Source organism: Girardinichthys multiradiatus, chromosome 12 (genome assembly GCF_021462225.1).
Source record: "Girardinichthys multiradiatus isolate DD_20200921_A chromosome 12, DD_fGirMul_XY1, whole genome shotgun sequence".
Classification (NCBI taxonomy): Eukaryota; Metazoa; Chordata; class Actinopteri; order Cyprinodontiformes; family Goodeidae; genus Girardinichthys; species Girardinichthys multiradiatus.
In genome coordinates this window covers 49,118,927-49,144,273 of record NC_061805.1, presented here as the reverse complement: position 1 = coordinate 49,144,273, position 25,347 = coordinate 49,118,927, and the positions used below count along the sequence as shown (strand labels likewise).

The window sequence follows — 25,347 nt, the reverse complement described above, 5'->3', positions numbered from 1 at the left end:
AAGCCACCCTTTTTCCGGTCGAGAACCATGGCTTCGGACTTGGAGGAGCTGATCCTCATCCCAGCCGCTTCACACTCAGCTGCGAACTGCCCCAGTGCATGCTGTAGGTCTTGGCTTGAGGGGGCCAGCAGGACCACGTCATCTGTAAAAAGAAGAGACGAAATCCTCTGGTCCCCAAACCCGACCCTCTCCGGCCCTTGGCTGCACCTAGAAATCCCATCCATAAAAGTTATGAACAGAACCGGTGACAAAGGGCAGCCCTGCCGGAGTCCAACATGCACCAAGAACATGTTCGACTCAGTGCCGGCAATGCGGACCAAACTCCTGCTCCGTATGTACAGAGACCGGATGGCCCCTAATAAAGGACCCCCACTCCATACTCCTGGAGCACCCCTTACAGGGGATCACGAGGGACTCAGTCGAATGCCTTCTCCAGGTCCACAAAACACATGTAGACCGGTTGGGCAAGCTTTTTAACCACCTCGGTGTCTTCAGCCTGGGTGATGAAAGAGTCTAACCCCGAGTCCCCTGCCTCTGTTTCCACCAAGGAATGTGTGATGGCAGGATTGAGGAGATCCTCGAAGTACTCCTTCCACCACCCGATAATGTCCCCAGTCGAGGTCAGCAGTCTCCCACCCCCACTGTAAACAGTGTTGGCGAAGCACTGCTTCCCCCTCCTGAGGCACCGGACAGTTTGCCAGAATCGCTTCGAGGCCAACCGGTAGTCCTTCTCCATGGCCTCACTGAACTCCTCCCAGGCCCGGATTTTTGCCTCTGCCACAGCCCGGGCTGCGGTACGCTTGGCCTCATGGTACCCGTCAGCCGCCTCAGGAGTCCCACAAGTCAACCACAGCCGATAGGACTCCTTCTTCAGCTTGACAGCGTCCCTTACTGCCGGTGTTCATCACCGGGTTCGGGGATTGTCGCCGCGACAGGCTCAGCAGACCTTACGGTCGCAGCTACGGGCAGCAGCATCGACAATACATGGTCCACTTGGACTCTATGTCTCCAACATCCCCCGGAATCTGGTCAAAGCTCTCCTGGAGGTGAGAGTTGAATACATCCCTGGCCGAGGGCTCCGCCAGACGTTCCCAGCAGACCTTCACTATGCGCTTGGGCCTGCCAATTCTGTCCGGCTTTCTCCTCTTCCAGTGGATCCAACTCACCATGGTATGGTGGTGATCAGTTGACAGCTCAGCCCCTCTCTTCACCCGAGTGTCCAAAACAGGCGGCCGAAGATCTGATGATACGACAACAAAGTCGATCATTGACCTCCCGGCTAGGGTGTCCTGGTGCACTAATGGACACCCTTATGTCTGAACATTTATGTATCGAAAATGTTTTTTTTTTGTCTGATGTAATATTCTAAAAACATCTTTGTGCCTAATCAAGCTTTAACATGTATTTCACTTAGTGATGGAGTTACTAAAGTAAATGTCAATAATATTCTCATTTATTGAATATGACTGTAGATAACAGTGTTATATCCTGTGAAAAATTGTTGCTTTTCTGTTTAAAATAAAAGCAATTGGATTATGTTTTTTATTTTCAGTTGGGAAAATTTGAAACTTTAAACAACAAATGAAGGAATTGCAGTATTTCCCCCATTTATGCAGCAAATAAATTGTCCCTAAGCCGTTTAAAAGTGCATCAAATAACAGATTGTCGGTTGAGACATTTCCAGTCTCAATCTGTAAATCTTAGTCTTGAGGCATTTAATAAGGATGGAGAAAAGGTGTGTCGTTCTGTATTTGATCTGCCGATCACGAATCACAGTTGATTTAGGGAAGATTTGCCGATTTTGATTTGTAGCCGATTCATCGGTGCATCTCTACTACATAGTAGTCTCTGTTTCATGTGAATAAAGGATCTCACCTCTTAAAAAAGGGAGGTCATCAGTCATATTCACCCAGTATTTTCTATTGGAGCTGCAGTTTATCTACAGCTGAGAGGAAGCGGTTAGATAAGCTCATCCAGAAGGCCAACAGTGTCCTAGGAAGCTCACTTGACCCAGTGCAGGTAGTGGGAAGCAGAAGAAGCTGTTGCTAAACTGGAGACCTCCATCAGAGACAGACTGCCTCATCCTAGGTGCACAGAAGAGTGTTATCACAGATCCTTCCTTCCAGCAACTGTAAGACTTTATAACCATTACTGCTCCCAACAAACTCAAAATGTGTTTACATCCCCTCTGTTACTTGCAATGTTTTCTTCATTTCTTGTAAAAAGTCTGTTGTTTCTTTTTATGCACAATTATACATTCACATTTTGTAAATTTTTTAAATCAGTCCACTCCGTTGCACATTTCTTTGAACATGAGTATGCTATTTTTGCTAACTGCACAGTATTTATTTTCTCCCCTACTGTACAGTCTCTTATTCTTAGATTTTTGTTTATATATTTTTTACCTTTGTATCAATCTGCATGCTTCCATTTGCCTTTCAATTTGCTGCTGGCACACCAGAATTTCTTCACTGTGGGACATCATATTTCCATTCCTCCTCTGTTCTTGACACACTGCTCCTTTCCTTTTTCTTTGCAGTAATCGACACATTTGTTTTCCCACATTTGTTCCACTCTGACCTTCCTCTCATCACATTCGAACCTGAGGTGTCATATGTTAATGACTGAGAGATAATGATGCACAATATCAATGAAAAAAAGACTTTAGACCTGCTTAGGATGCTCCTCCTTCGAACCTTTTTTTTGGCTCTAGTGGCCTTTATGGACAGTTACCAGACAGGAAATGGGGAGAGAGAGAATGACAGTAGACATACAGCAAAGGTCAGGAATGGAACCCTGGTCAGCTGCGTTGAGGACTATTGTGCCCATTCTACCGCTACACCACGCCCCGCTTACCTGAATTTTCCTGGTGCTGTAAAAGTTTATGTTATCACCACCAACTGGCAAAGTGTGGGAATTTTCACATTTTTCTTGAAATTTCTAAGCTGGTGTGGACAAGTTATTTATTTTAGAAATAGAGAGAAACAAAAATTGAGTAACGGGCTATTTAGCAGGGATCTAGCTGAGATTAAAAATGTAAGGAGTTGGGGACTTTTTCCATCTTTTCCTGGAGAAAGATTTCTCCTTCTCATCAGATATGTGGCTCCAGTTTCCTGAACAAAAAATAGATCATACAGTTTGGCACAAGCTGCTCCCTTACTCAGAGGTGAAGTTTAAGTGGGCTGTTACACGGCTTGGTGTGAACAGAGGTTGAAAGGCCAATTTTTGTATAAAAAGATCCCATTCTGCTTATGTTCTGTTCAGAATTTAAAGCAAACCTCCTCCTTCTGAAAACTGAACTGAAATGCACTCTGAGCTGTGAAACTCTGTTCGGTCAGTCACAAATATTTCTAGCTGCTCTGCTAATTTTACTCGTCTCTAGTAAGGGAGACATGAAAGACCGTCAAGGAGCCATAACAGGAAACATTATTTCTGACCACCTATCGACATGCATGCTGGCCTATTATTAACCCGTGACACCAATACTTAGCTTAGCATGAGGTGATTCAAATATTTTATCATGAACTTGTTCATTCTTTTAGATTTATACAGATTTTACCTTCAAATTAAGCTTTAACTGCACAGAACTGCTTCCTCACCTCCTAAAGGACAATGTGTTAATGTGTTTAGGCAGCCTAATATTGTTTTTTTAAACTTAATGTTATGTTTTTCCAAGTATTCAAACTGCTGCCTGGGAATCGGGAAGTTTATCTCTAGGAAATCATGTTAGTTTTGAAAGACAGCATTACCTGAAATTCTTGCAACATCTTTTACATTTCACAATTTAAAAAAGTCCTGTTTGCAGCTGTCGGCTGAAGAGTGGCCTGGTGGTTAGCGTTGTTGCCTGTGCATTTATGACATTTCAGGAACTCCAGCTTCCTCTTACAGGATATAATATGCATCCCAGGTTAACTGGAGCCTCTAAATCAGTGATGCTCAAGTCCAGTCCTCAAGAGCTACAACCCTGCAACTTTTAGATGCGTCCCTTCCTCCTCCAACACACCTAAATCAGATGAATGGCTTGTTACTGAGCCTCTGCAGAGCCGATTGACTAAATATTGATAAGGGTATTCAGCCATTTAACTTAGTTGTGTTGGAGAAGGAGTGCATCTAAAAGTTGCAACATAGTAGCTCTCGAGGATCAGACTTGGGCACCACTGCTAAGGTGTGTGTGCTTGTTTTTTCCGCATGTGAGGTGTCTTTGAAAAAGTAAGACTAAAACACAAACAAATGAGGAACAAAGTGAAGATTTAAACTGAGAAGGTAGAAGCAAAACTGCAAAATGATAATCATAAAATCCTAAATCCTAAAGAAAAAAACCTAAACTAAAACCATGACAAAGCCAAAATATGAACACAAAACTGCTGACAAACTAAACCAAACTATAGAAACCACAGGCTGACAAAATTTGTCGCAGGATCAAGTTTTGTTTGATGCATACTTGATCAAACAGTTAGAGAAAAGTATGATACTGTTGGTTTTAGAGCAAGGTCAGCGAAAAATAATGGCAACAGTGCAAGTTTTGCAATAGACTTGTAGAGTCTACAGCTCCTTCAGTGTTGAACCTCCTTTGGTTGCACATTGGGGAATGTCACAGTATAGAGCAGGTTGTTTTAATGTTGCAGCTGATCTATTGCCTTTCTAAGACCTCCTAATGGCCCCAAACTGTTATGTGATGTAGCTTTGTTGGTTTCTGTCATAGTTTATTACTTCAATTAGCCAGCTATGCTGCCAAAAATGCCTCCTGCTGTGATTCAGGGCTGCATATTTCCTCCTCATAATGTCTAAGATCCCCATGTGCTGGTGATTACAAGCAAACTGCTGACTTTGGCTGTGTGAGCTCAAAATAACCCAATAAAACTGCATGGAGCTATCTGTTCTACATTGTCCTGTGCTTTATATTGATGGATGGATGCAGACTCATCACAGCTGTGTGTAATATATAGTCCAATATAGTCCAAACAAAGACTGATTTCTTTATTTTTAGGTAAACTGGAGGCAATTGGGTTCTGTTAATAGATTGTCTGTTATGCAACTTCCTGTCAGGACAACCCAGGAGTTTATCAGGAGCGTGGACTGTTAAGAAAATCTCCAGTATCTCCCCTTGCATGTCCTCCCCATGTCATGCAAACTCAGTGTAGAAAGACCCCAGACCGGTATTCAATCCCAGGACTTTCTTACTGCAAGGCAACGGTGCCACCAACTGCTCCACCGTGCAGCCCTATAATCCATATATATATTCAATTAAATAGACCTAGATCATTGCAATTAAATTCAATACATTTAAGCAAATTCAATTAAACTGAGTTGAGTTCAATGGAATTTAAAGTAATTAAGTGCAATCTAGGTGAATTTAATGTAGTTCATTTCATCACAATGCAGTGCAGTACAGTTCCATGTAATTCAATGCTGCTCAGTTTTAATTCAGTTCAGAGCAAAGCAGCACAATAATTTCAGGAGTGATAATGCGCCTCTTCGTCATGCCACTCAGGTCCCCTAGAGGGCATGTCCTGCACTCAGATTCATTAAATTAAATAGACTTTCAAATACTTAACAAGTTGCAGCTGCACAAGGTAATAATACACACAACCATGGAGAAAAGCCTGTATGCAAAGGAAAAGTGAAAGCTGGAGCACTAAACATATTTCCTTTGGATTAAATTGTACTTTTTAAAAACTAAAATAACTGTATGGAAAAACAAAACACAATTTAAGCTTTGGATTATACTTATTAGTCTTTGGGTTTTGGTGGTTAATGTTTTGCTTTCTGAAATCTTTTTACTTACTAAGTCCTTATTTTGTTAAAAAACCTATAAAATAAATCTTCTCTGTCATTTTTGTTTAAAACTTTGCAGAATGTTTTCTTTGATTTGCAAATCTGAGATTTGGTTTGTAGTCAACCTCTGATTCCATTTACTCATGTTCTGGCACTTTTTAAGTTCTGTTTATTTCTTTATTTGTTTCCTCTGTTGGTTTTTCTCATGTCGTTGCTGAAGTCAGGCTGCCTAGTGCCGACTTAAAGACTTTAGGGATTTACCATCGACCGATGAAAACAAGCATCCCATATGTAGTTTCTTCCTCCATGCTGGCGTTTGTTTGCAGCTGTTTGACTCTTTCCCATTTTCATAAATGCTAAACCTCAAGCTTAAAGATATACATCCTTTAAAAGATCAGCTTTAGTGGTCGTCTCGTGTGGAGCAAAGCCTTCTCATTGGATGATCTCTTCCCGGACACGAAGGTCAAACTGTATAAAGCCCCGAACATTCACGTCATGAGTGGGACATTAATCATTCATCTGAATCAGATTCATGGTGTGTATGATGACATATTCCTGCATATGCGAGCACTGGAATATTGATTTAGCTTTGGCTTTAAGCTACTCATAAGACATTGTCAGCCAGGTGGTATGAGCTATTGGCAACCAGCAGGCATGTTAAAGTGAGCATCCAGCAGGCAAAACAGATATCTACATACGTCTGTGTCTGATTGGCTGTGATGCTTAAGGCTCTTCAAGAGCACTAAAGCAGTTTTTACTCAGCTTGCAGCAGGAATCATCAGTGTTTTGCTGCTTAAGTTTAGAGAATCGTAAGTTGGTACCATACCTTTAAGTTGTGGGTGTCCAAAGTGCAGATTTGCAGTCTCTAGAATAATTCTGTGTGGCCGTCGATTGCATTTCAGCGGTGATTTAATCTGGCCTGCCAGACATGTAAATGTATCTCTAGGAGACTCGTTGACATGAAATTCACACCAGATGTCGGTAGCAACCCAAGTAATCACAGCTACAACGGAATTAAAACAAATGAACCTATAAATAATGAAGAGGAATGGCAAGACAGATATTGAACAGTTACTAAAATGTAGTAAATATTTAGCAGAAAAGCATTTATTGGTGGAATGACAGCTTCAAGATGTTGCCTCTTCAGAGAAACTAGTCACATATCTTGCTCAGGTATAGATTCCTTGTTCCTTTACACACATCTTCAAATCTCTAAGGTTCTGGAGGCTTCTTCTAAACCTCCAGATCTTTAGTTATATCCATTAAATTGGATTTCAGATGGGTGTACGATCATAGTCTTATTTAACCTTTTCAGCTTATACTTCATTCAATCACACCCGTTAAGATGGTGCTGTACAGCCCACATCATTATGCTCCTTCCTCCAAACATCACTGTTGGCATGGTGTTTTAGAGGTAAGGTGCAGTGCCATTTCTCTTCCAAACATTGAGTGCCAGTATACCCAAAGAGCTTAATTTTAATCTCATCTGACCAGGCTGTGTTCTCCCAGTACTTCTCTAGCTTGTCTGAATGTGCAGGAAACTTTAAATCAGCCTCAGCATATTTTTTATTCAGCACTGGAGTCTTCCATATTGACTGAGCATGGTGGCCATTGTGGTGGACAACCTGTACATGCTGTTTCCAGGTCTGTCTGAAGCTCTGTGTGTATGCTCTTTAGCTCTTGAGCAACTCTTCTGTTTATTATTTTGACTTATCTGTCAGAAATCTTGCGTGGGGCAGCTGGTTGTTGTTGGTTTATAGTGAAATTATGTTTTTCCACTTCCAGATTATGGCCCTAACAATGCACACTAGAACATTTAAAATTTCTTAAATATGTCTGCAACCAATAGCATGTTGTTTGTTTTGCAACAATCAAATGCAGTGTAGTTTTTTCTCCAAATACTGTGCATGCAATGATGTGGAAAGAGATAAATGTTGGTATCTTCAATCCAGGCTGTATTTTCCAAGTATGTCACTGGCTTGTCCAAATGTTCTGCTGCAAACTTTAAATAAGCTTAACCATGCTTTTTCTTCAGCAGTGGAGTCTTGTGCAGTTAGTGAGCATAGAAACCATGGAGATTGAGTTTTTTTTTTTTTTTTCATGGAATAGTTGTAACCTGCTAATTCCAGATCCTCCTGAAGCTCTATGTGAGTGTTCCTTGGGTCTTGGAGAGCTCATCTTATGATGCTTTAGAAAACTCTGTTCGATACTTTGTGAGGTCATCAGGTTGTGACTGGTTCAAGGGGTTATTGTGTTCTTTCCATTTCAGATTACGACCCCAGCGGCTCACTGGAACATTCAGAGGTTTAGAAGTACATATGTAATCAATGCTATCAGTATGTTTTGCAGCAATAATGTTGCAAAAGTCCTGAGAGAGCTATTTGGTTTTGCCCATCCTGAAGTGATTAATGTGCTATACTTTAGAAATGAGAAAGCTTTTTATATGCCATCATTTAGGACTTTCAACCAGCCAATATTAATCTCTCATCAATAGGAAACACGACTGCTTTCTAAACACTGACAGATTTCAGGGGGTTTCTTAGCTTTCCTTGCAGTCAAATTTATCAAATGATTAGAATATATTCCCAATGCATTCCACTTTATAACACATTACTTTATTATGAATGTATTTGTTTGGATATGTTTGTATGCATGAATTACTTGGATCTTCACTGACTTCTGATGTCAACTAGGGCTGCAAGACATCAGAAAATCTTATAATATTTGTAAATATTGGGATGACGATATCAGGTGCAATTTGTGCCAATTTTCATCTTTCCTCTCTTTCTCATCTGTGCTTCCATCACTCTGTGACCTTTAGGGTGATGACATTAGAGTACAATGTGAGCATCTGCTGCCCTGAGAATCTGTCCAACTAGATAAATATTACATTAGCATAAAAAATGCAAGTTCATAACACTTGGAATATATATTCCAATGATTATTGCACTCCAGACAGTCCTATACGATTTGAATATTGCATACACTGATATTGCATGATGATATATTTGCAATATATTGTAAAGCTTTCTCAATAGCCTCATTAAAAATATTATTGCTGACAAAAGCGTTTCACATGAATTGTCCTTGCTGCAACCTTCATCTTGAGCATCATTTTAAAGCAAAACAAAAAGCTTGCCTTCACATCTGGTAATTAGTCTGTGATGTTTAAACTTTGTTTTCAACTTTGTCTCCACAGAACAACACATCATGGCGGCCCCAGTCGTGTCAGGAGTGTACCTGCTACAGCGACGTAGCCATCTGCAGGCCCATCTCCTGCCCAAACCCCCAGTGCGACTTCCAAAGGGTAAGGACTCCAAACGGACGTACTTTCCCAGTGTTGGATGTGTTATGATCAACGCATGGGCCTGACGTACTGTCCAAAAGTCTTCAGTCATGCCATGCTTGCATACAGACCCTAATATTTTGAAGTGGTTGTCCAGACTTTCTGGGAGTCCTTTAAAGCTTTTCTTTGTGCTATGATTGTTTTTTTACTCACATTCCTTTTGAAGGTCTTTTGTCAGGTCTTTGCTGGAAGTCAAGACTTTCAGATGCTCTTCACCCGCTGGAGAGAGTTTCTTTTTATTCTTTTGTACTTCACCAGTCCACTTTATTCCTATGTTCAGGAAAAACTTGCAATATTCGGTCATGGCTTGGTTAAAGGACGAGATCATGGGTCAGCAACCTGTCGCGTTCTGAGGTTTAGGTTGACCAAAGAGCAGACAAGAGCTAGGCAGCAGCATGTTGTAGAAAAGCATAAGCTTTAATTCCAAAGGTTCTTCTCAAAGAAACGAAGCAAAGAACACTGCAGGTACAAACATAGTCGAAAACCAAAACTTACAAAAGTTGACTCTGCAGGAACATGGAAAACTCTGAACATAGTCGAGAGTAGCGAACGGGGTTGTGAACGGGAGGAACCAGTGACACACAATGAAACAAAATCAACTAATATACTGAGGGAGACAAAGGTAGGTAATCAGAGGAACTAAGAACAGGTGTGACAACGAAGCAGGGAGGCAGAAGGAACAGGTGAAACAAATACAAAAACTAAAGCATGGGCGAAGTGTCTAATAAACAATACCGAAACGAAGCTATAAACAAAATAAACAAATGAAGCATGAGAGTCAAGAATAATCATGAACGGAGAAACTAGAGGGAACATAAGAAACACCATAAGCTAAGATCTGAGCAACCTAAGAACAAACAAGGAACCCATAAAGCGAACCGGATTACAACATAAACAAACCTAAAACCACACTGACTGAACTGACTGGAAAAAAACAGAGAACATGGGGACTAGAATAAATACAAACCAAGATGTAAACAATAACCAAAGCTAACCTATCAGGAGGGACTGGAAGAATAGAAATTAACTTGAGGAACTAAGCTAGAAAGGACTACAATAAAAAAGGGAACTAATACAGAGAAAATAATAACTGAAGGGGAAACTAATGACAAGCAGAGGAAAGAAGACTAATAAACTAGAAGAGTGCAAAAATACCTAACCATAAATAAACACAGAGATACTAAATGATAAACTAAACTAGAGAATCCAAGGAAACCAGAGAACTATAATAATAATCATTAGAAAACCATACCAATTAATAAGAAAGCAACCACTAATGGAACTAAGAGCGAGGGGAGAGAAATCATCAAACACTAGGAGGCGGTAAAGGGAACAAAACTAACAGGAAGCAAAAGGACTAATAAACATGATACAAAACCCAATAATAGAAACATCTAGACCAAAGTAAACAAAACACAAAACCACAACAAAGTCCAAAATGTCGCACCACGACACAACCTTTACAATCCAAAGAGCATTTTTTTGCCTTCATTCTTCATAAATAAAATTTGAACACCTACTATATAAATTGTTTATGTTTTATAGTTACATGTAAAAAACTTGATATTTGTATGTAATTTTAGAACAAAGAAAAATATAATACTTTTCTTGTATAATTAGTACTATTCTGTTGAGGAAATTCTATGCAGATTAAAAACAAAGAAAACATGCTAGAACTTTTTTTATCTTTATATTTAAGTATATTTCTCCGGTCTGTAACATTTTAACAAGTTATGAAGAGCCACTGTTGATGGCCACACATGGCTCCAGAGCCGCAGGTTGAGAACCCCTGGACTAGACTAGAGTACACTTGATAAAAGGAAGCAGCAAAAGTCCAAAGTAAATGTGGAGAGACCTTTTAAACCCCTGATGAGCTGTTGACAAGACTACTGGTCAATATGTAGCAAAATAATTGGTGGTTTAGGGGTTTTGGACATGATTATTATTTAATATACATCTGTAATAAAAACACTGACCATTTCAGAAGTAAAAACTAAAATCACAGATGAAAATGTTATATTTTGAGAAATCTAAGAGTAAAAGTTTTTGATCTCAAAAGTTTGCAAGGATTGCCTATCTATGTTTTAAATGTCCTTTCTCTACATGAAGCATTTTGTGCAGAATTGTCTGCAGGTTACACCTTCTATCGAACATTTTTAGTCCTAAATCTATTCCCTGTTTTCTGACACATGCCTCTCCCTAAATGGAATTTTAAACATGAAGCCTGCACTGATAACTTTGGATATGATAACCACACTGAGTTAAGGCAACAATCAAAAACTGATGAATTCCACTCTGCCAGCTGGCAACCCAGCGTTAATTAAAAATTAGTCATCCTCAGCAACCCATGTACTCCCACCATTAAGAAAGCTTTTAAAATCTGACTCCCTGTCACCTAAACTGATAAAACACTTGAGATTTAATCATCTGCAAGGGTCAGAACAAATGCCTTTCTTTTAAAATCCTCTTCCTGTATGTTTGATCTCACGTTTACCTTCTTTTTCTATCTTTCTGCCAAACTGACCTTTCTGTAGTGAATTTTTAGATTGTTTAGTGCTGGCTTAACAGTCATTTCAAGCTGCATGTTTGGTAAAATGGAACAGATCAAGACATTTCCAACAAAATTAATAATAATAATATTAATAATAATAATAATATATATTTTGTCCATTTGGCACAGCTCTAGGTGGGTCCCATATGTGCTCCTTTGAACACTCGGTAAATCCTGAACACATAGAACAAATTAAGTAAATTTAGTGACAAAAGCAGTTGAGAACCAGGTTAAGCAGGTTAAGCACCCTGAACGATTGGTCATATATAGATGGAATATGGTCCACATGCAGACCATAATTGGGTACCAGCTGCTGCTGGTAAAAAAAACACCAGAGGGCATCAAAAGTTGAGTCATTGTATTATCAGGCAGTTTTTGGAGCACCTGACAAAAATGTTAGTGAAGACCCTGAGAGACACAGGATTGGCTCATCGATGCTTCAGACAGCATTACCAGCATGGAGTTTGATAGAAATCTCAATGTAGGTTTGGATGATACTGGGTGGCTCATGGCCTGATGTTCCCATGTCGCAAGAAGTGCTCTGGTGCAAGCAGAAATGGCAGAATTCACACACTGACTTCCATATGAAGCAAATTATGTTGATGGGTTTTGCATTACTTGCAAAACCCATCAACAGAACGTATGTTTGTTAAATAACTTCCTTTTGAAAGACACATTAGGCTTGTAGCTTATGAGAATTATATTAATTTCCATGGCCAAAATCTATATAAAAAGCATTAAAAAGTAAGCACAAGTCAGCCAAGAATGCCAAAAAAGTTATCAAGGGTTGATGCTGTTAAATGTGGAACACCAATCTCAGGCATTAGCACATTGCATAAGGGCTGCTCAAGACAAATTTTGTGTTTGCAAACTGAAGTGAGGAAGAGGAAGTCTAGAGAAATGTTGTCTCGAAGCATTGGCTTGAAGATCTAACAAATTGGCACCCTGTTGGAGTGATTTAAATTGTGCTGTATGTGAGCTCAGTTTGGCTGTTGTTCCTCACAGTGGTAAATGACTGTATATAATAAAGATATCCAGCATTGTTTCTCTGATGTGCACAGACATGTATTAGCCTATGTTGTATTAGCAAGCAACACAGTGAATGTCTGACTTATCTCCACATAACCAGTCTGTATTTTACTAATGAAGGTTTAGATTTAGTGAAATAGCTGTGGAAATTTTATTCAGACGTCAGTTTGCCGCTCCCCTTTAAAAACTACAGTTGGGACTACTTTCTCTCAACTATTTTGTTTTTGCCCCACAAAGTCATATCTATGTAAACCTACATGTGAGATAAATGGAAGGGAAGTTCAAATGCTGGGGTATACACTCAAATGGTAGCTACAGTAAAAGACTCTCTCCTTCCTTTGGCTCAGACACTGAGGGAAAAATTGAGTCACATCTAAAGCTAAGGAACTGTAGGGGCAATGTTTGTGGTGAGTGGTTGTTGATTTAACCAAACCTGTTCAGTTCATCAGACATTTTTACTGACAGAGTACACATAAATAGTGAAAAAACTGTAAAGAAAAGCGTTTTGTTCCTGATAGACATTATGCTCACAAACAGCACCCATAGTCACCTCAGTGGTCTGGCTGTTGATTCCCTGTTCAAGCTATATGTCCTCCTTATGTCCTCCTCCTTCAGGTTTGGGTTGTTCCTTCTAAAATCTAAGAGTCCTGCTGTTTCATAATCCAGGGGCAAAAAGTGTTTCCAACACAGACTGTTTTTGATACAATTTTTTGTTGTTCTTCCTCAGAGCTCACCCACATGTCCTTCATACATGGTCTTTGTAGTAAAGTGTTGACTCCATCCATTTTCTGTCACCAATAAGCGGCCACATTTGACATTTTCCAGTTTAAAAAAAGATTTTTGTTAATCCAGGTATATTGTGCCTCTTACTTCCTGTTCTTAAGAGGCATTTTGTTCTATCAGAAAGTAATTTTAAATTACTTATCTGATTTTAAAAACAAATGAAAGGGCTGGGAATCATCTTTCGTGCTTGGTACTTTCAAGACTTTATGGCTCAAAAATAGGATATTTGTCTTTTAGGTTATTGATAATCAGACAGAGTTCAGGGACATATACTAGTGCAATTGCAATATGTGTATGTGTTTTTATAAGAAACCTGATTCAGGAAGTAAACCCTCAAAGAAAATCGCTATTGGCCATTAAAAGGCCGAACGGTGCATCTGTAGTTAGTTAGTTAATATGAAAAATATGACAAAGTTTAATTTACTTTAGGCTTCATAATTTACTAATGACTAAAGGCTGATGTAATAGAATAAATATAGATATAACAATGAAACAGGTGCTATGAGATGATGAAGGCTGAGCTGTGAGGCACATTTTAGCACTGACCTACAGGTCCTTCTCAAAATATTAGCATATTGTGATAAAGTTCATTATTTTCCATAATGTAATGATGAAAATTTAACATTCATATATTTTAGATTCATTGCACACTAACTGAAATATTTCAGGTCTTTTATTGTCTTAATACGGATGATTTTGGCATACAGCTCATGAAAACCCAAAATTCCTATCTCACAAAATTAGCATATTTCATCCGACCAATAAAAGAAAAGTGTTTTTAATACAAAAAACGTCAACCTTCAAATAATCATGTACAGTTATGCACTCAATACTTGGTCGGGAATCCTTTTGCAGAAATGACTGCTTCAATGCGGCGTGGCATGGAGGCAATCAGCCTGTGGCACTGCTGAGGTCTTATGGAGGCCCAGGATGCTTCGATAGCGGCCTTTAGCTCATCCAGAGTGTTGGGTCTTGAGTCTCTCAACGTTCTCTTCACAATATCCCACAGATTCTCTATGGGGTTCAGGTCAGGAGAGTTGGCAGGCCAATTGAGCACAGTGATACCATGGTCAGTAAACCATTTACCAGTGGTTTTGGCACTGTGAGCAGGTGCCAGGTCGTGCTGAAAAATGAAATCTTCATCTCCATAAAGCTTTTCAACAGATGGAAGCATGAAGTGCTCCAAAATCTCCTGATAGCTAGCTGCATTGACCCTGCCCTTGATAAAACACAGTGGACCAACACCAGCAGCTGACACGGCACCCCAGACCATCACTGACTGTGGGTACTTGACACTGGACTTCTGGCATTTTGGCATTTCCTTCTCCCCAGTCTTCCTCCAGACTCTGGCACCTTGATTTCCGAATGACATGCAGAATTTGCTTTCATCCGAAAAAAGTACTTTGGACCACTGAGCAACAGTCCAGTGCTGCTTCTCTGTAGCCCAGGTCAGGCGCTTCTGCTGCTGTTTCTGGTTCAAAAGTGGCTTGACCTGGGGAATGCGGCACCTGTAGCCCATTTCCTGCACACGCCTGTGCACGGTGGCTCTGGATGTTTCTACTCCAGACTCAGTCCACTGCTTCCGCAGGTCCCCCAAGGTCTGGAATCGGCCCTTCTCCACAATCTTCCTCAGGGTCCGGTCACCTCTTCTCGTTGTGCAGCGTTTTCTGCCACACTTTTTCCTTCCCACAGACTTCCCACTGAGGTGCCTTGATACAGCACTCTGGGAACAGCCTATTCGTTCAGAAATGTCTTTCTGTGTCTTACCCTCTTGCTTGAGGGTGTCAATAGTGGCCTTCTGGACAGCAGTCAGGTCGGCAGTCTTACCCATGATTGGGGTTTTGAGTGATGAACCAGGCTGGGAGTTTTAAAGGCCTCAGGAATCTTTTGCAGGTGTTTAGAGTTAACTCGTTGATTCAGATGATTAGGTTCATAGCTCGTTTAGAGACCCTTTTAATGATATGCTAATTTTGTGAGATAGGAATTTTGGGTTTTCATGAGCTGTATGCCAAAATCATCCGTATTAAGACAATAAAAGACCTGAAATATTTCAGTTAGTGTGCAATGAATCTAAAATATATGAATGTTACATTTTCATCATGACATTATGGAAAATAATGAACTTTATCACAATATGCTAATATTTTGAGAAGGACCTGTATTACCTACAGCGCCACATTCATGCAGTAGATTTTAATTGTACTGCTTGTTCAGAACCAACTTGCCTTCTGCTGTACTCCATCTAAAGCCCCCCCCACCTTTTCAATTAACACTATACAGCTGCTGAAGCTCCGTGGGGATGTTTTTTCTCACCTTTCAGAAATTGTATTCTTCCCTATTACTTTTCCACCCCTTACCATTTTTATTCAGATAACTAACACCCAAACTACCAAGCCCTGGCTGTTGCTGCTTTCTCATTTGATTTCTGCCACACATCTGCCCTCAATTACCGTGTGAAAGCAGAGCGGCAAAAAAAGCCTGGATTGTAATATGTGTTGTACGCCTGAACATGTTGTGTATCTGATAAAGTTTTTATATATTCATTACTGCCAGGACCTCTTGGCAGTTAATAACTATGGAAATAAATGTGCTGAATTTGATATGTTTTGTATTCGTGACAGTTATTTATTTTCCCTTTCTGACTGGGTTTTTGTGTGTGTGTTTTGGTCAAGTTCAGCATGTATTCATGCATGTGTTTTCCTAAAGGGGGCATTTTTGAGGATTTCTGCCAACAAATGCTGTCCCGAGTGTGTCTCCTCACCCCAGGACACTTGCCAGTATGAAGGAGTTACTTATGGGGTAAGTAACTCAAAAGTAATGCTTTTTCTTTCCTTTTCTCCAAGCCTTTAACCCATTTACACCATGCCCCATGAAAGTATGAACTCCCCTTGGACATTTAGTCACATTACAACCAGACATTTTTATGTATTTTATTAGAATTTTATGTGAAAGACCAGCAGAAAGTTCTGCACAACCGTGAACTGGAAGAAAAAATATGAATTGTTTTCTCATATTTTTAATTTAAAAAAATCTAAAAAATGTGGCCTGCTTTTGCATTCATCCTCCTTTACTCTGATACCCCCAAAGAAAATCCAGTCCAGTCAACTACCTTCAGAAGACACCAAATGAGTTAATAGAGTCCACCTGTGTGTAGTTTAATCTCAGTATAAATACAGCTGTTCTGTTTCTGGCCTTAGATGTATGTTGGAGAACATTAATGAACAAACAGCATCATGAAGACCAAGGAACACAGGAGACAGGTCAGGGAGAAAGTTGTGGAGAGTTTTAAAACAGGTTTAGGTTCTAGAGCAATATGCCAAGCTTTGAACATCTCACAGAGCTCTGATCAGTCCATCATCTGGGCATGGACAGTGGATGGACCCACTGCAGACCAACCAGGACATGGACGTCCACCTAAACCCACAGGCCAGGGGAGGAGAGCATTAACTCTGAAGGAGCTTCAGTGGGGCAATCTCTTGGCAGGAGAACAATTAGTCATGGTGGCTTATGAGAAGTGGGGCATGAAGAAGCCATTATTGAAAGAAAGCCATAAACATTCCTGTTAAGCGGCGGGGATATTTGTCAGCAGGGAGAGGTAAGCAGAGTCAGAGTTGATGGGAAGGTGAATGGAGCTAAATAAAGGACAATTCTTGAAGAAAACCTTTTGGAGGCTGCAGAAGACTGTACACTGGCGTGGAGGTTCACTTTCCAGCAGGACAGTGACCCATAAGCCTGAGATATTTTGGAATGGTTAAGGTCAAAGCTTATTTAGATGTTCGAATGGCCCAGTCGAAGTCTAGACCTAAATCCAATGGGGAATCTGGTAATAGGTGAAAATTAATGTTCACAGACACTCTCCATCAAATCCAACTGATCTTGAGCCTATGGAAAGAAGAATGAGCATCAATTTTAGTCTCTTTATATGGAAAGCTGGTAGACACACCTCAAAAAGTGTTGACTCAGAGGTGTTAAATTCAGCTACACTCCACACTTTTCAGACTTTTATTTATGAAAAATGTAGGAAACGTTTTATCCCTTTCCTTTCACTTCACAGTTAGGGACTGCTATATGTTAGTCTGGCACCAAAATCAAATAAAATATATTCAAGTTTGTGGCTGTAAAATAAAAAAAATATTAACGGGGTGTGAATACTTTTGCAGCCTACATGTATATTTCTGAAATAAATAATTTACTAAGAGTTTTTTATTAAAACTTACAGTGATGTAGTTCAAATATTTTGCCAGCAGTTTCTGATTTGTTACCTCCTGGTAGAAAGGCTGTTGAGAAAGAATTGCTTTCTGAGCTGGCGCACAAAGCCTGACCTTGACCTTATCCAAAACTTCTGGGATGACCTGAAGTGTCAAATATGGGATATTCTATTAGTGTTAGGTGCTAGCAGCAGTGGCTGGACACCCAGAAGCCTGAAAAGAGTAAACAAAGAGGTATGACATGTTGTGAAATACCACTATGAGATATTGTTGGATATTAACTTTTTGGCTGTCTTGGAGTTTGACTCTTTTAATCAATCCAATCTTTGTCTTTGTAAAATGTTTAAGATATTACTTGAAATGGGTTTTCAGATAATAAGGATCAGAGTTTTATCTAAAAGTTTAAAAGACAATTGTACTGGGTAGACACATTTTAACATACATTAACTCTGCTTTTCCTTTATTCTTTTGTGGCTTTAAGTAAAATGAAAAGTTGTCTTTTCTTACCAAAAGAATGTATGACAAGGTGTAAATGAAAATGCAACATAATTTCATTGATTTGTGAAACCCTAAATTATAAACATCCATCAATAGATTTTATGTCTTGCCGCAGATTATTAATTGGATTTACATCTGAACCATTATGTTTCGATCTAAACCGTCCCATTGTATCTCTGGCTGTATGTTTAGGGTAGTTTTTCTGCTCAAAGGTGAACCTCCTTTCCTCTCTCAAGTCTTTTGCAGCCTCCAATAGGTTTTCTTCCATAATTGTCCTGTAATTGCTCCATTCAACTCTGTCTTCCACTGGACTCTGACCAGTTTACCTGTCTCTGCTGCAGAAAAATATACCCACAACATGATGCAGCCGCCTCTGTGTCTTACCATGGGGGATGATGTTGAGGGTGCTGTGCATTGTTAGTTTTCTGCCACACATGGAATTTGCATGCAGGGCAAAAGATGTTTTATTTTGGTTTCATCTTCACACAGAGAACCTTCTTCTACATATTTGCTGTGTTTGTTATGCAAACTGTAGGTCTTCTTATGGCTTATGTTCATAAATGTCTTCTTTATGCCCCTCTTATTGTTAGCCACCATGTGGAGTGCACACAAGGTGGGACAATTCATAAGAGAGTCTCCTGAATTGTCCCACCGGAGCTGTGGATCTCTGCAGCTCCTCCTACTACCATGCACCAACTGGCTGCTCCTCTGAATAATGCTCTCCTTGCCCAGCCTGTCTGTTTAGGTGGACATCCATGTCTTGGTAGGTTTGCAGTTGGTCCATTCTCTTTCTATGTTTAAATGATGGATTAAACATGAAAGTAAATACAAATGCATGCCATATTTTCCACATTTTCAGTGGTAAAATATGTGGCATGCCATTTATTATTTTTCTTCCTCAACACAATTATGCACCACTTTGTTGGTGAGATAAGACTTCAATATACAAGTCTCTCTATTTTCAGCTGCAATTTACTGCCTAACAAAACGCTCCTTTGTTCATTTACCAATGGATGTAGAGTTGTATTTTAATACATTTGCTGACATTACTGACATTCGTCTTGGTAGAAAACTTGTTTTGTGAGACTTGTCCACCTCTCGCGTCACACAGAAAACATCACTCCCTTGTTTATCTTCAGTCAAGTGTCCTTCATCTTTTTGGCAGCCAATTTGGACAGTACAAGTTCTCAAGACATACAAGTCTTTTTCTCGGCAGGGCTTACAGATACTGTTGGCATTGCTGCTCTGGTGAAGTGCCGTTTCACACAGATCTGAGCAGCTGGGGGAGACGTTGTGCTGAGAAGTCATGGCTTTTTTGAGGATTTAATGTATTTCCACTGAAGGACTGTGAATATTTTTAAACTGCCGCAGCTCATGTACCCTAGATGGGTGTTCTAAACTATTTTGTAGACATCAAAAGACATCCATTAATAGTATTTGTAGCTTTCACACAGAATTCAGATGATCTCAAATGTGTGTTCGTTCACTACTTTCATTTTAGCAGCAAACTATTTAAAAACTTTCAGTCCTCAAGTAGAAATATGTCAGTGATAAGGGGTTTGTTGGTCACATTAAACCTTAATGGGATAAGGTAAACAGTAATTATGTATTATATATAAGGTTTGTAATGCATGTCTCACCATCTGAAAGCTTGGAAATTTTCACAAGGCTTAAGGTAGGGTTAAAGATTCCGACAGAAAACTTGGTGCCATTTCAGCTAAAGGTTGTGTTGAGTGGGTGTATGTGAGCAAGTTTGTCATCTGGAGACAGTCGTTAGAGTGCCGAGAACGTTAGAAGGCCCGCAACACAAAGCACCATGGAGCAACCAAAGACAGATGAACTGGGCTCCCGAAGGCCGCTGCAGACCCAGGGAAATATACAGGGGTTGGACAATGAAACTGAAACACCTGTCATTTTAGTGTGGGAAGTTTCATGGCTAAATTGGACCAGCCTGGTAGCCAGACTTCATTGATTGCACATTGCACCAGTAAGAGCAGAGTGTGAAGGTTCAATTAGCAGGGTAAGAGCACAGTTTTGCTCAAAATATTGAAATGCACACAACATTATGGGTGACATACCAGAACTCAAAAGAGGATAAATTGTTGGTGCACGTCTTGCTGGCGCATCTGTGACCAAGACAGCAAGTCTTTGTGATGTATCAAGGTAATGTCAGCATACCACCAAAAAGGACGAACCACATCCAACAGGATTAACTGTGGACGCAAGAGGAAGCTGTATGAAAGGGATGTTCGGGTGCTAACCCGGATTATATCCAAAAAACATAAAACCACGGCTGCCCAAATCACGGCAGAATTAAATGTGCACCTCAACTCTCCTGTTTCCACCAGAACTGTCCGTCAGGAGCTCCACAGGGTCAATATACACGGCCGGGCTGCTATAGCCAAACCTTTGGTCACTCATGCCAATGCCAAATGTCGGTTTCAATGGTGCAAGGAGCGCAAATCTTGGGCTGTGGACAATGTGAAACATGTATGGTTCTCTGATGAGTCCACCTTTACTGTTTTCCCCACATCCGAGAGAGTTACGGTGTGGAGAAGCCCCAAAGAAGCGTACCACCCAGACTGCTGCATGACCAGAGTGAAGCATGGGGGTGGATCAGTGATGGTTTGGGCTGCCATATCATGGCATTCCCTTGGCCCAATACTTGTGCTAGATGGGCACTGCCAAGGACTACCGAACCATTCTTGAGGACCATGTGCATCCAGTGGTTCAAACATTGTATCCTGAAGGCGGTGCCGTGTATCAGGATGACAATGCACCAATACACACAGCAAGACTGGTGAAAGATTGGTTTGATGAACATGAAAGTGAAGTTGAACATCTCCCATGGCCTGCACAGTCACCAGATCTAAATATGATTGAGCCACTTTGGGGTGTTTTGGAGGAGCGAGTCAGGAAACGTTTTCCTCCACCAGTATCACGTAGTGACCTGGCCACTATCCTGCAAGAAGAATGGCTTAAAATCCCTCTGACCACTGTGCAGGACTTGTTTATGTCATTCCCAAGACGAATTGATGCTGCATTGGCCGCAAAAGGACTTACACCATACTAATAAATTATTGTGGTCTAAAACCAGGTGTTTCAGTTTCATTGTCCAACCCCTGTACATAGGGCATCACCCCAGGGCAGCCATAGAGGTATGTCGTCTGTGAAGCACAGGGGCAGTAGCCCCAAGGCCAAAGAGGCACAGGGTAAGACATAGGGCACCAAGTCCCCCGACCCAGCCACAATACCATCCTCAGCCGCACAGGCCCAGCGTACGACCCAGTCCTTCTAGTGGCCAAGGGCTTGCAGCAACCCCTGGCATCAAGACTGCCCAGGCCCAACCAGTGGAGATGCCCCCAGAGCCCCCAACACGCCGAGCAGGCACCAACCCACCACTCGGGAAGGACCAAAGGATGGAGGACTCATATCCATCCCATCTAGTGAGCTGCCCCCTGAGAGGTCAAGGAGGGATACCCCACCCCCCCCGCTGCCCACGACCGGCCCGACACATCCCTGGAATCCAGTGTATATAGTTCTGTCAATCAGCGAATTAAATGTATGATTTACTGTATTTAAATAATTGTTACTGACTTTGTTGCCCCTAAGTGACTTTGTAACAAAATTGGCAGTATGCTTTGGGTTATTGTTAAGACCTGTTTGTGCCCAAGCCTCTACTTAATGGTTGTTGGCTTGAGATGTTGCTTCAGTATTTCCACATCATGTTCTTTCATCATAATCCCATCTCTTTTGGGAAGTGCACCAGTCCCTGCTATAGCAAAACAACAAATCACCGACATAATGCTGCCACCCCTGTACTTCCCAGTTGTGATGGTGTTCTCAGGCTCACAAGCTTCCTCCTTTCTCCTCAAAATAAAACCACGGTCATATGGCCAATAACCTAAAACAACAGGACATGTCTCCAGAAATAAAGGTCCTTGTCACACAGTCACACAGTAATCTGGCTTTTAATGTAGCTTGTGGAGTACTGCTTCCACTTCTCTGAGGGGCCTTTAGCTAATGTCTGTTTCAAGGTGGATAATAATGCTCTCCTACAAGCCTCAACCAGCATCTTAACAAGGTCTTTTACTTTTGTTCTGGGACTGATGGGCACATTTTGCACCAAACATCTCTGGGACACAGAACTTCTCTTTCCTGAACAGCATGATGGCTGGATGTTTCCGTCCTGTTTATTCTTATCACTGTTTGATCCGAGGAACATGGCACCTTCTGGCATCTGGGATCTGTACCCGTGAATGATCCTGACTTGTGGAGGCCCACAGTTATCTTCCTGATATCTTGGCTGATTTTTTAAAGTTTTACCATGATGTCACACAAGGAAGCAACGTGTCTGGGGTGAAATTATCTCATTAACCTTTAAACAATGTACAAAGCCATGGCATCATCAAGTAAGCTTTTACAAAATGTTTAATGGTACAGTAGATGTAAATGTCTGACATCCCTCTCTTGTTATTATAACAACTAATAAATAGAAATAATGTTGATAATCTTAACTGACCTAAAACAGGTTTAATGTCAGACAGCGAGAATAAATTATTAGTCATTTTATGCAGTGAAATTAAATATTAGATTTCAACTGTATATTTAATAAAGGGTTTATATAACCAAAAAACTGTAGTAAAAGGAAGTTCTGGTTGATTGCCAACAAGTTTATTGTTAACTACAAGCTAATAGCTACTGTTAGCCTCAAAAAGCTAAGCCAACAAAACTCTCTTCAGCGGATTTTCCTGTTGTTTAAAGTGAAATTAGATGGTTTTAAGAAATGCACCTGGCTACGTTCGCACCGTACTACTTTAGTACTCTTATTATTTTTACATTTGTGTCTTTTATTTCAGCCTTTAACCATCCTATCCATGCTGAAATACTGTTTTCTTCTCTTTTTACCTAGGTCAACAAAGTTTCTCCCATTTATTGAATATATTTTCCTGTATCTATTTAGTCTAAAGGGCAAACAGTAGTATATGGATGGTTTTCTAATATTGATATGTTAAGGTAAGGATACTTCTCTCATTCATAGAACAGAATCAAATATATGGTTTATGTCAACGTATTTCAGCCTGAGGTATATACAGCCAATAAATTTAATGTTTAAAGGAAATCCAGGAAGAACGTCAACAAGTTTAACTATGCTATTAGTTTGCACAGTTAACTTTTAGCCCTGAGCAATCAATATAACTGTCAAAACTCATCTTTAGATGATTTTCTGTTGCTCAAGCTAAAATCAGACTTCTGCTTTTCAGTTGTCAAATCTGCCTCCATGTTTACACCTAATTTTAAGCTATATTTGCAGATTTTGTAACTGTTCTTGTCTCCTTTTACAGCCTTTACCCCTCCTTCCCACTTTGACTTTTTTCCTTGCTTTTAATTTAGGTTTTTAAAGTTTGTTGTATTTTTAATTTCTTGTATTTGGTCTTGGTTTAGTTTCTTGTATTCATGTACAGTAATTTAAATGGGAAAGGACAGGTACACAGCATCTTCACATTGATATTGTTATGAAGTGGATGTAGGACCGAAATGCAGACAATGACAAAAGAGCCACAAGGCGAGTAATATAGTCTTTAATAATAATAAGAAGAAGACTTACAATCGATACAGGACAGGATTGTGGAGATAACTGGCATGAAGCAGGCAGCAAACGGGGTAGTATGCAGGAGGAACCAGTGGAGAATAATGAAACCAGGAAGTATAAGTACTGTGGTAGGGTGGGGAATGGACCAATGAACACAGGGTGCAAATCAGAGGGGAATCAGGATCAGCTGGTGGGAGAGAAACTAAAGGTAAGTGAGGGAGAGTGACTTATTGACACTGATGAGCAGGAAATGCAGGGAGGTAACAGAACATCTACGTGAATTGAAATAAGTAAACTTCCAAAAGAACATAAACAGGGGGGAACCAGATCTATAAGGAAATACAAACTAAAACATCTAATGTAGGAGTCCAAAGAAGTAACAAAACCCTAAACACCAGAATGTATCTAATAAACCTGAATGAACTGAAATAAAGCAAGTGAAGAACATGGCAGTGGAGAGAAAGTAACAGGAACACAAACTCAAAACCCAAAACAGGCAGATTATGACAGATATGGTAAGAGATAAAGTGCATAATGTGAAGGTGTGAATTCCATCCACTTATAGTTTTCTCAATTATAGAAAGAATTAAAGGTTTATTAAAGTGAAAGTTCACCTGAGGTATATAAAGCCAAGATGTCACATTAAAAGGAAGTCTAGGAAAAGTCTTAACTATTTATTGTTAGCCATAAGCTAGTTTACTTTTAGCCCAAAGCAGTTAAGATAACTGTCAAGACTCAGTTTAAATTAAAAAAGATGTGTGGTTTTCATGCTCACGCTTCCCTTTAATCTCATTTTTCTGCTTTTTCTATCTTCTCATTTCTTCTTTTTAGCCTTTTACTGCTCCTATCTCTGACTGCTCTGCTTTTAATTTAACTTGGCAAAGTTATTTTCCGTTCATTGTTTCTCCTTTTATACACAGTTTCTTCTGAATTATGAAAGGCAACATGCTTCAAATTCATTTAAAAAGAAAGAACTTGTATACAGCATCTAACATGAATAAATATAGAATGTAGGTTGAGGATGCCATGTGTAAAGCTCTGTGTGTCACAGAGCAGATTACATCTGCAGATTGCTTTCAGATTGTTAGTTTTCAGACTCCTATGCTCTGGAGTCTGTTTAAAATGGTATACATTTAATTTCACTGCTATGCTCATAATTGTTTTATCTTTTCTCATTTAATCTGCAAGTTTTGTGATGATTTTTATTCTGAAGATGTTTATTTCATGTTTTTATTGAAGTGCTATGTAAATAAATCAATTTATGGATTTATGGCTTGCATCAGGACATATCAGCCTCAGGTGTATACATACAGGATATAAAAGTGCCTTAAGGCAGGTTACTAACAAGTGCGACGATAACTGAATTGAAGCTGCAAGCTAACAGTTCAGTTTATCGTTAGCCTTAAGCTGTTGAGCCAGAAGTCTGGACAAATGTCTACTCAATCAAACTGAAATTAGATTTTTTTTAGTGCTTTTTTATGTGCTTCTGTTTTACTTCTCTTTCGCTTTTTTGTGGCCTCTTTTACCCTCTTTTCCCCATCCTACCCACTCAGTCACAGTTTTC

General features: G+C 40.0%; 1 protein-coding gene across 1 annotated transcript in view; it reads left to right on the top strand.

The window, feature by feature from the left end:
* The window catches only part of fras1 (Fraser extracellular matrix complex subunit 1), a 379,704-nt gene that overhangs the window by 99,045 nt on the left and 255,312 nt on the right, over positions 1 to 25,347 (top strand). Inside the window, exons 3-4 of the mRNA XM_047381020.1 lie at positions 8,975 to 9,082; positions 16,191 to 16,283. Coding sequence (XP_047236976.1) covers positions 8,975 to 9,082; positions 16,191 to 16,283 — 201 coding nt within the window. The remainder of the gene's footprint in view (positions 1 to 8,974; positions 9,083 to 16,190; positions 16,284 to 25,347) is intronic.